This window comes from Bombina bombina, chromosome 4 (assembly GCF_027579735.1).
Source record: "Bombina bombina isolate aBomBom1 chromosome 4, aBomBom1.pri, whole genome shotgun sequence".
NCBI classification, from domain to species: domain Eukaryota; kingdom Metazoa; phylum Chordata; class Amphibia; order Anura; family Bombinatoridae; genus Bombina; species Bombina bombina.
The window spans coordinates 759,288,525-759,303,078 of NC_069502.1; the positions used below are offsets into that span (position 1 = coordinate 759,288,525).

A 14,554-nucleotide genomic window follows, 5' to 3' on the forward strand; every position below is an offset into this window, starting at 1 on the left:
AAAAGGACATTAACATTTGTTTGCGGACACCTGCTTAAAGGGACTTTATTTTTTGTTTGCTTTATTTCTGCTAAAAGGACATTATTATTTTTTGTTTGCTATAAACCTGCTTAAAGGGACATTCTTAGTTTGTTTCAAACCTGCAAGAAAGAAGCATATTCATTTATCCACTATCAACCTGCTTAAAGGGACATAAGCTTTGTTTGTTTCTATTTTCCTGAGAAAGGAACGCTATCTCCTGTAAAATAATTCTATCCTCAAGAAGATATTTTGAATTAATATTCTTTTGGGAAGTTCTGATACCCTGCTTATTTTGTTTCCTGAGTGGGTCACGTCCTGGATATTTCTCAGTGTGCTAGCGTGTGTTTTAATATCCACGCTAGCAGTTGGGTTAAATCCTGAACTGACCAAATACGGCTGACATGTATAGTATTACAAGGCAGCTCCAGTAAGTGCCTGTGTTCAGAGTCATGGGCCATCCATGTGTAATCCGGCCAAGTGGTCTGTGGGCATTACCAATGAATAGCCCCACACAATGAGGAGTTGCATGCTTGACCATAAGTGGTTGAGGTGTTAACCTGACAGTACTGCATAATGACAACATTAAGAACCTTCTAAATACAAATAACTTAGCAAACAAAGCAAATAACAAATAGAACCAGTAGAACATGTCAATATTCAACATTACCCAAGAGGCATCGTCCAGCCTCCTACCGGAGTCCAGAAGCCCCTCAAGGCAATAGTCCCCTACGTTCCCAGAGGGAGTGAAGCAAAAAAGAGATTCCGCCATTTCCTAGCCTTTGAGTCCTATAGCGGAGAAAACAATCGTCCAGCCTCCCGGCCTGGACTCCTCAGGTTGGTGGACGTTGATTTTCAGTAGCTTCTCGCAGCTTGAGGTGAATGAAAGATCTTTACGCCATATTGGGTTTGAAGACGTAACTTTGCAGGGAACAGCAGTGCCACCTGCCTTCCCTGTTCATGTAGTTGGGTACATAGTAGGGCAAATTCCTTCCTCTGTCTGGAGACATCCATGGAAAAGTCCTGAAATAGGAGCAATTTCGAACCTTCATACAGAAGTTCTTTGTGGGAGCGGTAGGCCCTTAAAATTTTCAGTTTTTCTTGAAAGTTTAGACACTTGAATATGACCTGTCTAGGTCTTGCTCCTGGCTGATCCAAGGCTCTCTCTGGACCCACACGATGGGCCTGCTCCACATCTATCGGTAATATATCAGGGTGTAGGCCCAGCATCTTCGGAAATTTGAGTGCCGTAAATTCAAGCAAGTCTTTGCCTTTGATGGACTCTGGGACTCCTACAATACGCAAATTGTTGCGACGACTTCTATTCTCCAAATCATCTATGCGATCTTGGAGTGTTTGGGTTTTCTTTACCAATTGCTTGATTGTAGTTGCTGAGGCGACTTGCCTGTCTTCTACATCAGAGATATGGGTTTCAGCTTGGGTGAGTCAGGAAGAGAACTGCCGCACCTCGCTTGTTAGCGTGTCTACCCCTGATTGCAGAGAGTCAATTTTGGGGAGGAAAAAAGATTTCAATTCTTGTAAAAGAGAAGATTGTGAGTCAGGGTCTAAGACCCCTCCATGATCCGACAAGGTCGAGGTTTCTGGTTGTAAGTCAGCAGAGTGTTTCAGCCTCTTTTCATTGGTTTTTGATCTGTGGGTCATATCAGGTTTGATAGCAGGAGACAGCTTATAGAAGTACTTATCTACTTTCATTAGAGTGGGGGGGTAGGGGATCTTTGTAGATGCCAACAAGTCAGGTACAGTGTCTGCAGGTTCAAACCTACACCTGCAGTATTGGATGGATTTGTGTAGGCAGACGTCTCTTTTACCTAGGCAGTTTATTAGCGGCTGCCTGGAGTGCCGGGGGGCAAATATGCTGACACACCTGCCAAGAAGTAATGTCTAGACGTTTTTTACAGTAGATTGTGTTTAGAACCACTGCGGTGTGCGTGGGGAGCAGGGATATATAAATGCTTAAGGGCTGCTTGTTTGTTGCTTTTGGTCCACGTGTGCTTTTACTACTACAACACAGTTCTAGCATGGAAGCGCTGCTGCGTGGGTTTAATTGTCTGGTGCAGACTAAAAATAAGTGATATCTGCAGTCTCCATGTAGTATTTATAAAGTCCCAAGCGGTCTATTATGCCAGCAGAACTGCCCACGCAGTCTCACTTAATCCCCTTAACAGTAAAGTGCGTACAAGCTCCGATGCAGCATGGTTACAATACCCGGTTCCTTGTCTGACTCCCCTCTTCTCTCCGCGTGTGGCTTGTCACTAGATGTTTCCCCACCGCTTCCAGCGCGGTATTTACTGTGATCTGTATAGCAGAATGCTGTGAGGATCAGCCTTTATCTCTCCTTTCCCCTCCCGGTCCCCGCCGATGTTACCTGCGTCTGGGGGAACTCCAAGATGGCGCTGGCTGGTAATGGCGTCTAACAGTTTGTGGCCTCCGGTTGCCGGAGCGGGTGGAATATGCTCCGCGCACTATTTTAGACAGCTGGCACTCTGCCTCACCTGTAAGCCCAGCAAGTCTGGCGTGCGGGGCCCGGCAGCAAAATGCCCGATTTTGATTCAATTATGGTCCGACCAGCGGATCTCTGTGTGGAGTCGACTGCTCGCTTGGCCCGCCCACCGGAAGTCTAGAGCAATAATTTTAACATCAATAACCACATTATATTTAAGTAGTTAAAAGTAAGTATTGAAGACCTGGACTCTCTCACAACTTTAAAGCGGGCCTGCATATCAATTGATTAGTACCCAGTAGAGATTAATTAAAGGTTATGGATGGTATATAGTTTGTTTAGGTTACAAGACAGGTGACATATATTCATTTAATATATGAAGAGCTAAACATAAACATAAAAACAATTCAAAAACAAGTCTAGAGTGCATAACTATAATATATCTTAACAAAAGTGTGCATCTCTTGAGGGCCATGAGTCTCTTTAACAATTCAGTGTGGGTTAACGAACTGTGGGCATACAGCCCAGATTGAGAAACATATTGTAATGTCCACAGCTAAACTTAGTATATTAGATGTACAAGGTAAAATGACAAATAAAAGTAATATATTTACGTGTCCCTGTTCAAGGTGGATTAATATCTTCGTTAGTCTGGTTGGTTTGTCTTCTCTTGTTTTGTTTCATCGACGATTCCAGCCATGGTCGCCTTTGAGGCTTGGGGATGTCTTGTCTTGTTGAAGATGAAGATTGTGGCGGAATGTCCTGTGTTTCAGGTGCTGAAATATTCATAGACTGGCAAAAGTGTTCAATGTCTAATGGAGAGGAGCACTCAATTTTCCTGCCATCTTTAACTGCTATCACAGATGTTGGAAAACCCCATCGATATGGAATCCGCAGCATACGAAGATGAGAAGTTAGCATAGAAAGTTCCCTACGCTTCTGGAGGGTCCGCGCTGATAGATCTTGGAACACTTGTATTCGTTGACCTTGAAACGTAGTTGCTTGTTGTTTCCTATAATAATTATATATTTCCTCTCTATGCTTGAAGCACTGGAAATGAACAATGATATCCCTGGGTGGTGATCCATCAGCAGGTTTAGGTCATAGAGATCTGTGGGCTCTATCCAGGATTATGTCCTTGGGGTCCGAGGAGTTATTCTTCGCCAGCTCTATAAAGAAAGCCTGCAGTATCTCATTGTTAAGAACCGATTCGGGAATCCCCCTAAACCTTAGATTGCTCCTTCTTGAGCGATTTTCCAAGTTGTCTAACTTGTCTTCTAGAGCTGTTAGGTTTTGCTGGTGTTGGGAAGTTTTGGCGGTTAAACCTGCTAATTTTTGTGATATCACATACTCGTGTTCTTCCAGAGAGTCGACCCTATGGCATAGCTCAGAGATGTCTTTTTTGATGTCTGCGCACTCATCTTTAATGCAAGATTTGACCTGCTCAATAAGAGCCTCTATTGCGCCATAAGTGATAGGGTCTTCTTTGCCTGCTTCTAATGGTGCTGTTGGTGGGTTTGATATGGTATCGGCCGCATCACATGAGCTATCATCTTGTGAGACTTGGGTAAATTCAGAGTCTGTGCTAGGCTTTTTTTTTCCCAGCATGTTTAAAAAAGGAGTTTACAGCCCCCTGATTCACTGGGGATATCTTCATTGACTTCTCGTTTCTTGTTAACTTCCTTTGTGACATATTTAGAGGTTAGGAAGGCTTTCCAGTGTGTGAAAAATAGCCGCAGATATGGTGTATACAACACTCCCCAGGGCCTTTTGCTCTCACAGAGCGATAACGGTAAAAGGAGATTGGATATGACCCACTACCACAGGGAGTAGTGGGAAAGGGAGGGGGAGTGCGTATCCTGCTTGGAATCTGTTGGTAATATTTGTTGTAAGAGCGTTAAACTATGATAAGCATGTACAAAAGTTCTGTATCCCTCGGTTCTAGATGTGATTCAGCGATTTAGCTGTGAGTTTAAAACCAATGCAGATGGAGAGAGGCCTGAGTATAGGCAACTGGGGTGCTGTGGAGGGCGTAGTTATTTATCGTGTCTTGCCTGTGCAGGGGTCAGTGTCAGCCATAGCGTATCCCAATTGGGGCAAGCTAGAGAGAGTGTGCACAAGTAAGCTGCTTGTATTTATGCACGGTGTACTCACATAAGTCCCTGCGATTCTGCCACAATATGTCGGTAACCGCCTCAGCCTGCACAGTCCTGGAAGTAGCCGTACCTCAAAACGGCAAGGGATACAGCGTGGAGGCAAGCTGCTGTGTCTCTTCTGCTTGCGCTGCTATGTTATACACCTTCTGTCTCCTTCTGTTGGCGCTAAGCATGTAGCTTGTGGGAATCAAAAGTTGTCCTGTCCTTCTCACGCGGCTTGCGTGGCGCAGTTATCGAGAGTTCAGAGTTCCCCCGTATGGCCTCAGAATTGTGCTCAAGGTTAAGGCAAACTGTAAACAGGTATATGGAAATGCTCCACTAGTGCTCCGGGCTTAAATTAGCTGCCCTGCATCCATCTGTCGCAATTTTAACAGTCCTTAGTCTCTCTCATATCCAGCTCTTTCACAGAGCTTCAGTGTGTTGCAGCCATCTTGGTCGGCTGCTCGCCGCGCCTCGGGAACACTTATTTTGTGTGCATTAAATAGTTAAATAGTGGTAAGTGTTTAATATAACGTATTTGCATACTAGCACAGTATATTTCAGCGGGGGAACGTTTTGATTTTTTTTGTTTTTTGCAGAGACACAGCAGAGGGGCTCCATATAACAACATAAAGATAGTAAAAAATATAAAATGATAACACGGACACATGAAAACAGTCCATATGTTACATTCAACTAATTCTGTTAAAGCAAAACCATTTCTGTAGTTTGCTAAGTATATTTATAGTTGAGTGGCAATATAGAGGTCTATTAAAGAAACAGCCATCACATTTCTTTGAAGTATTTAATGTGTGTCTGTCCTTGTTAACAAGATAATGTAGGAAATTCTTAGTATAGACAAACTATAGCCTTATATTCCATTTAATTACAAAAGCCTTTCATCTGAGTTATTTTACTGTTTAAAAAATAAAAAAATAAACAAAACATTAAATCGTCATACTAAATTCATCTACAACTACTAATAAACAAAATTAATGTAAAAATATAGTGTATTAATAAAAAGACAATATTTGAAACATTAAAGGGACAGTCAACACCAGAATTGTTGTTGTTTTAAAAGATAGATAATCCCTTAATTACCAATTCCCCAGTTTTGCATAAACAACACAGTTATAATTATACACGTTTTACCTCTGTAATTACCTTGTATCTAAGCCTCAGCAGACTGCCCCCTTATTTTAGTTCTTTTGACAGACTTGCAGTTTAGCCAATCAGAGCTGTCTCCATGGTAAATTCACGTGCATGAGCTCAATGTTATCTATATGAAGCACGTGAACTAATGCCCTCTAGGGGTGAAAATCTATCAAAATGCATTTAGATTAGAGGCGACCTTCAAGGTCTAAGAAATTAGCATATGAACCTCCTAGGTTTAGCTTTCAACTAAGAATACCAAGAGTAAAAAGCAAAATTGGTGATAATAGTAAATTGGAAAGTTGTTTAAAATTACATGCCCTGTTTGAAACATGAAAGTTTTTTTTGGACTTGACTGACCCTTTAAAGCCTGCTAAACAAAAAATAGAATGTGTTGTGGCAATAGACTATGGCCTAGATTTAGAGTTGGGCGGTAGCCGTCAAAACCAGCGTTAGAGGCTCCTAACGCTGGTTTTTACCGCCCTCTGGTATTTGGAGTCAGTCATTAAAGGGTCTAACGCTCACTTTTCAGCCGCGACTTTTCCATACCGCAGATCCCCTTACGTCAATTGCGTATCCCATCTTTTCGGAACAGCCAATAGAATGCGAGCTCAATCTGATTGGCTGATCGGATCAGCCAATCGTATTGAACTTGATTCTGAATGGCTGATCCCATCAGCCAATCAGAATTTTCCTACCTTAATTCCGATTGGCTGATAGAATCCTATCAGCCAATTGGAATTCGAGGGACGCCATCTTGGATGACGTACCTTAAAGGAACCGTCATTCTTCAGTTGGACGTCGTCGGAAGAAGATTGATCCGCGCTGGAGGTCTTCACGATGGAGCGGTTCCTCATCGGATGAAGATAGAAGATGCCGCTTGGATCAAGATGGTTGCCGGTCTGGATCGCCTCTTCTTCCCGGATAGGATGAAGACTTTGGAGCCTCTTCTGGACCTCTTCAGCCGCAGGATTATGGATCGCCAGCCCCTGCTTGGGTTGGATGAAGATTTTGGAGCCAGGACCGATCGGTGATACCCGGTGAGGTGAAGATAAGGTAGGAAGATCTTCAGGGGCTTAGTGTTAGGTTTATTTAAGGGGGGTTTGTGTTAGATTAGGGGTATGTGGGTGGTGCGTTGTAATGTTGGGGGGGGTATTGTATGTGTTTTTTTTACAGGCAAAAGAGCTGAATTCTTTGGGGCATGCCCCGCAAAGGGCCCTTTTCAGGGCTGGTAAGGTAAAAGAGCTTTGAACTTTTTTAATTTAGAATAGGGTAGGGCATTTTTTTATTTTGGGGGTCTTTGTTATTTTATTAGGGGGCTTAGAGTAGGTGTAATTAGTTTAAAATTGTTGTAATATTTTTCTGTTTGTAAATATTTTATTATTTTTTTGTAACTTAGTTCTTTTTTATTTTTTGTACTTTAGTTAGTTTATTTAATTGTAGTTATTTGTAGGTATTGTATTTAATTAATGTATTGATAGTGTAGTGTTAGGTTTAATTGTAGGTAGTTTATTTAATTTATTTATTGATAGTGTAGTGTTAGGTTTAATTGTAACTTAGGTTAGGATTTATTTTACAGGTAATTTTGTAATTATTTTAACTATTTTAGCTATTAAATAGTTCTTAACTATTTAATAGCTATTGTACCTGGTTAAAATAAATACAAAGTTACCTGTAAAATAAATATAAATCCTTAAATAGCTATAATATAATTATAATTTATATTGTAGCTATATAAGGGTTTATTTTACAGGTAAGTATTTAGCTTTAAATAGGAATAATTTATTTAATAAGAGTTAATTTATTTTGTTAGATTTAAATTATATTTAATTTAGGGGGGTGTTAGGGTTAAAGTTAGACTTAGCTTTAGGGGTTAATAAATTTATTAGAGTAGCGGTGAGCTCCTGTCGGCAGATTAGGGGTTAATACTTGAAGTTAGGTGTCAGCAATGTTAGGGAGGGCAGATTAGGGGTTAATACTATTTATTATAGGGTTATTGAGGCGGGAGTGAGGCGGATTAGGGGTTAATACATTTATTATAGTAGCGCTCAGGTCCGGTCGGCAGATTAGGGGTTAATAAGTGTAGTTAGGTGGAGGCGACGTTGGGTGCGGCAGATTAGGGGTTAATAAATATAATATAGGGGTCGGCGATGTTAGGGCAGCAGATTAGGGGTACAAAGGGATAATGTAGGTGGCGGGGGTGTACGGAGCGGCAGATTAAGGGTTAAAAATAATATGCAGGGGTCAACGATAGCGAGGGCAGCAGATTAGGGGTTAATAAGTGTAAGGTTAGGGGTGTTTAGACTCGGGGTACATGTTAGAGTGTTAGGTGCAGACGTAGGAAGTGTTTCCCCATAGGAAACAATGGGGCTGCGTTAGGAGCTGAACGCGGCTTTTTTGCAGGTGTTAGGTTTTTTTTCAGCTCAAACTGCCCCATTGTTTTCTATGGGGGAATCGTGCACGAGCACGTTTTTGAAGCTGGCCGCGTCCGTAAGCACCGCTGGTATCGAGAGTTGAAGTTGCAGTAAATATGCTATACGCTCCTTTTTTGGAGCCTAACGCAGCCATTCTGTGAACTCTAAATACCAGCGGTATTTAAAAGGTGCGGCCAGAAAAAAGCCAGCGTAGCTAACGCACCCCTTTGGCCGCAGAAATCTAGGCGTATGTTATTTAGGCTTCTGACATTGCAAATATGTACAATGCTGAGTTCTGCTGACGTAAACTAGTAAACCCTCAGGCTATATGCATTAAAGTAAGAGTTTTTCTATGAGTGGAAAAATACTCAGTTAACACCTTTAATTTGCATTTTCTTACTTTGTTTTTTCTTTTACTTCAAAGTCACAGCATTTCTCTGCTTTGAACATGGGCTATGTTTTGGATTAGGATTTTCTGCTACTATTCATAATGCCTATGACTTTGACATACTCAACTACTCTACTTGCTGCCTGGTAAATTCATCCATGATCTTTAACTTCATTACATTTATATTCCTTTTTTTTTTATATAAAAAATAATTTAAAAAAAATCCTGAAGTGATTTCCAATTGTGCCTGAAAAGATTCCTCCTTAACTAAGTGGTGACCAGATTTCTCCTTGGATCTACAAACTACCATACAATGCTGTCAATACAAAATATTATATCTCTGTATATGCTACTTTGCCAACAAAACATCTAGGGGCTTATTATCTAAACCTCTCCAGATATGGTTTTTCACTCTGACCCTCGCAGGGACTTCCATGGTGGAATTATTGTAAAAAAAAGGGCAGTCCCTGCGAGTGGCGAGAAAGCTTCTATATAAATGTGACACTTAAACCATAGAACGAAGTGAGCAGGGAGCAGGGCGGGGGTACTTTCAAAATTAATTCCTGCAGCCAATATAAATAACATTACTCTGCTTTCTGTGTATAGCATCATACAATCACTTATAGTTTCATATGCATGTGTTTTTCTATTATGGAATAGCCTTATAACTGGTGAGGAAAAAACTGTGAGATCTGCAGTTCAAAAATCTTTACAGAATTATGCTGGGATTTGAGTGACAATTTCATATACGCCCCTGGAACTCCCTAGTTCAGCACATTTTTCAAAGAAACAACAATAACACTTTGTATTTTGTACTTATAAGTAAAAAAAATTGTACATCCAGTGTACTTGAAGAGACACTGAACCCAAATTTTTTCTTTTGTGATTCAGATAGAGCATGCAATTTTAAGCAACTTTATAATTTACTCCTATTATCAATTTTTCTTCTTTCTCTTGGTATCTTTATTTGAAAAGCAAGAATGTACGTTTAGATGCTGGCCCACATTTAGTGAGCAACCTGGGTTGTTCTTGCTGATTGGTGGATAAATTCACCCACCAATAAACAATTGTTGTCCAGGGTCTGAACCAAAAATTGGCTGGCTCCTTAGCTTTTTCAAATAAAGTTAGCAAGAGAACGAAGAAAAATTGATAATAGGAGTAAATTAGAAAGTTGCTTAAAATTGCATGCTCTATCTGAATCACGAAAGAAAAGAATTTGGGTTTAGTGTCCCTTTAACCCCTTAGTGACAACTGACGTACCAGGTACGTCATGCAAAAACGAACTGTTAATGACAATAGACGTACCTGGTACGTCAGTTGTCTAACAGAGTGCTGGAAGTGATCACAATCGCTTCCAGCAGCTCTGAGGGTATTGCATTGATGCCTCGATATGGAGGCATCCTGCAATACCCCTTTACAAACCTCTGATGCAGAGAGAGCCACTCTGTGGCCCTCTCTGCACCGGTAGCGATGGTGCCGATGGTGCCGTTGTCCGGGTGGGAGGAGGGAGCATGTGTGCGCGTGCACAATGCGCGCGCGTGCACGATGCGTGCGCGCGTGCACGGGGACGTGCACAGGGGGCGCACGTGCACGTGCACACATTAGCCACACTGACACCAATGAAGGAAGGGGAAAAAAAAGTTTTTTGGTTTTTTTTTTACATATAAAAAAATCTGGGAGGGGGTGGGGGTATTGTGGGGGGGCTGCTACACTACAGAAATAATCAGAAATAAAAATAAAAGTTATAATAAAAATAAATAAAATTAAAATACTTTGGTTTGTGGGGCCAAACTGGGTACTGGCAGACAGCTGCCAGTACCCAAGATGGCGGTAATTAGGTAGGGGAGAGGGTTAGAGAACTGGAGGGGGGGATCAGGGAGGTTGGTGCTAAGGCAGGGGTCCATCACAACTAAAATATTTTATTATTTTTATTTAAAAAAAACAAAAAAACTTTTATTTAGTACTGGCAGACTTTCTGCCAGTACTTAAGATGGCTGGAACAATTGTGGGGTGGGGGAGGGAAGAGAGCTGTTTGGGAGGGATCAGGGGGTGGGATGTGTCAGGTGGGAGGCTGATCTCTAAAATTAACCCTGCAAGCTCCCTACAAGCTACGTAATTTAACCCCTTCACTGCTGGGCATAATTCACGTGTGGTGCGCAGCAGCATTTAGCGGCCTTCTAATTACCAAAAAGCAACGCCAAAGCCATATAAGTCTGCTATTTCTGAACAAAGGGGATCCCAGAGAAGCTTTTACAACAATTTCTGCCATAATAGCACAAGCTGTTTGTAAATAATTTCAGTGAGAATCCTAAAATTGTGAAAAATTTTAAGTTTTTTTTTATTTGCTCGCATTTGGCGGTGAAATGGTGGCATAAAATATACCAAAATGGGTCTAGATCAATATTTTGGGATGTCTTCTAAAACAAAATATATACATGTCAAGGGATATGCAGGTATTCCTGACAGATATCAGGGTTCCAAAGTAACTAGCGCTAATTTTGAAAAAAAGTGGTTTGGAAATAGCAAAGTGCTACTTGTATTTATTGCCCCATAAATTGCAAAAAAAGCAAAGAACATGTAAACATTGAGTATTTCTAAACTCAGGACAAAATGTATAAACTATTTAGCATGGTTGTTTTTTGGTGGTTGTAGATGTGTAACAGATTTTGGGGGTCAAAGTTAGAAAAAGTGTGTTTTTTTCCATTTTTTCCTCATATTTTATCATTTTTTTAGTAAATTATAAGATATGATGAAAATAATGGTATCTTTAGAAAGTCCATTTAATGACGAGAAAAACGGTATATAATATGTGTGTGTACAGTAAATGAGTAAGAGGAAAATTACAGCTAAACGCAAACACTGCAGAAATGTAAAAATAGCCATTGTCATTAAGGGTAAGAAAATTGAAAAATGGTCCGGTCATTAAGGGGTTAAATGATGTTTTACACTGTGCATATTTATTATGATTTATTTTTGATACATACGATTTTTGGTGAAGAATTTTGTTACGATTACTGATGCACTTGAACAATACAATTTTTTCCTGGGTATTTTTATGTGAATGGTTCAATTATTCATTTCCTATGATTTTTAAATTACAAATTTAATTGTGCACTATTGTAATGTATGCATCTCCTTTCTATACGAAAATGCGGTATACGCCCCATTAGCGAGACACACTGTTTTCAGGGTAAAAAGTTGTTTTATATAATTCCACCATGGAAATAGAAGCGTTGTCGAGAATTCTCACCAGCCCAGAGAGCTTTAGACTGTTTTTTAAAAGCTAAAATAGCCTAATTGTATATTCCTTTTGTTCTTACAGTAACAGTTTGTTTAAGTTCTGTATAATGTGAAATTCTTGAATGCATTTTAAATATGGATCCCTTGTCCCCCCGCTTCTTCCAAGTTACACATAATATTTTTTTTTCTGATAAGTTGTAATCTATCTATATTCAATGTTATGAAAGTACACACAAGATTAGTCTTACACCTACTTGAGAATTTAATAACTTTTTCAATTTGTTTTTCTTTATGCTGATGGAATAATATATACCACAGGGCTCGACAAACCCAGGAGCCACTGGCTCCTAGAATTGTATCCCTGGCTCCTAACTTTTTGAGTTATTCTCCATATATCTATATGCAATTACCTCTGTCTGGCTCCTAAAAATATGTCTGGCTCCTAAATATTTTTACTGGTTCCTAATTTTTAAACAGATTTGTCGAGCACTGAGTTAACATTTAAATATTATCAGGATGCTTATGTGGTTTTAAACGTGAAGTATTTTTGCTAACATGATACATTTTACAGTTAAACTAAAATGGTAAATTTTACCAGAATAAATTTAGATAAATGTAAGTAAATATAATTAAATATATAGCTCATAAAATAAAGTTGTTTGAACTGGCTACCTATCTATCAGTATCTATTTTGATATGCATGCAGTGATTACATTGGCATATCTGGCTTAATAGTTTTATGTATTTATGGAAACTTTTGTTACATATTAATAGATATATGAAAATAAATATAGATATTTTTACACACAGATAGATGAAAAAACATTTTATCCAAACTGCTTGTGACTGTAAAAGGGTTGGATTTCGAAGTAGTTTGGACCTCAGAATATTTGTAAATTTGCATCTGTAAAATCGCACAGCTTGAACACAATATCTTAATATTGTCATTTACGCAATATTTACATGTCATAATACAGCTTATACATGCAACTTAATGGTAGTTCAATATCATAAATACTTTTGTATACAGAGTACCTTCAGAAAGATAGTACAGTAATGTAATCAGAAAGGTAATAGTCGGTTTAAATAAAAAATACTAGTATTTGCATTTTAAAAGTAAAAACAAAACAAAAATGTATCAAATAAACAGGCAGAGATAAGGATTTTTAAAAAAATAAAAATAAATCATTTTTAAAATATTATTGAATATTTATATATATATCCAAAAGCAGACAGGCACTCTCCAGTATTAAACAGTTATAATCCTTTAATAAGTAGTTTATTAAAGGATTATCATTGTTTAATACCAGAGAGTAGCTTTTGGATATTTGTACGTTTTTACAGTGTACCCCGGATGCTGTGCTGGAAGGAGTGAGTGCTGGTACCTGTAAGATATATTTATATATATATATGAATAAGAAAATACATTTTTTTAATATATAAAAATATAATGTGTATTATATATATATAAATGAGAAAACAGAGAGATGATAGACAAATAGATAGATAATAAGCTAACACATAAATCAATAGATACATACTTATCTTCATCTTCCCTAGTAGTGTCTGTGTTATAAGCCATTGTTATGTTTGTCTTTTTCAGCGTTCTTTGCTTGAAAGAGAAAACTAATTTCATTTTGCCTTCAGGGTCCCCTTTTAAAGACGCAATAGAAGGAAGTCTATAAACATCACGCCTATTACATTATACATATTGTTTGTAGGTTGGTTTACTTTTCCTTAGAGCATCTTTAACAGTACTTTACATGAAAAGGGTTTGGCTTTGAATGCAGGAAGGGATCCGTACGGTGCTTGATAAATATGGGCCATTGTATTTACATGGGGTGCCAACTTCACAAAGCTCATTTCAAATTGTATTTTTATGTTCCTTTATTCTCATAACGAACTTATTCGCTGCTGACTTTTTTTGTAAGTTTATGGACTAACATAGTTATATACGTAATAAAAAATAAGTTTACATAAAACTTAAATGTATAAAATATAACCTTACAGAGATGGAAGGAGGTAGATGAGAGATATGTTGTGAGGGGAGAATTATAGAAGAGACATCTTTTCAAAGGAAGAGATTGCTAAAATAGGAGAAAAGTGACTAAATGCTAAGGATAGACAGTCTGCACATAAAGGGACATGAAATCCCCCCCAAAATATTTCATGATTCAAATAGAGAATACAATTTTAAACATCTTTCCAATTTTCCTCTATTATCTCATTTGCTTTGTTCACTTTGTTGAAAACTATACCTAGGTAGGCTCATGAGGTGGGATCTAGCTGCTGATTGGCGGCTGCACATATATACCTTTTATTATTGGCTTACTAACGTGTTCAGCTAACTCCCAGCAGTGCATTTCTGCTTCTTCAATAAATGATACCAAGAGAATGTCGCAAAATTGATAAACGATTGGAAAGTTGTTTAAAATGGGATGCTCTATCTGAATCATGAAAAAAGACATTAGGTTTCACTTGAGCTGTAACACATTTTAAAGAATTCCAGTCTAAATTCTGATATATTGCATATGGTATTTACCCCTGGGGTAAAATAGTATTGGTGTTTGTAAATCTGTGTCTGCTTCCCTGCCCTAACGCTAATTACTTCAGTACTGACTGACTGCCCACCCTGTTACAGTATGAGTAATTTGCTAAATATGATCAACTTTTATATATGTATTTGTGAGTGTATATATAAATATATATATGTATGTATGTGTGTGATGTAAATGCTTAGTGTTCA

At 38.7% G+C, this 14,554-nt stretch overlaps 1 protein-coding gene across 4 annotated transcripts in view; it reads right to left on the minus strand.

Moving 5' to 3' along the window:
* Positions 1 to 14,554, minus strand: part of LOC128656891 (chitin synthase chs-2-like) — a 160,160-nt gene that overhangs the window by 82,345 nt on the left and 63,261 nt on the right. For 2 of the 4 annotated variants that reach the window (XM_053711060.1, XM_053711057.1), the window contains exon 1: positions 13,350 to 13,449. The exons of the other annotated variants lie outside the window; for them this stretch is intronic. In XM_053711060.1, coding sequence (XP_053567035.1) covers positions 13,350 to 13,444 — 95 coding nt within the window. In that variant the 5' untranslated portion in view covers positions 13,445 to 13,449. Of the gene's footprint in view, positions 1 to 13,349; positions 13,450 to 14,554 lie in introns of those variants that run through there. 4 annotated transcript variants of the gene reach the window in all.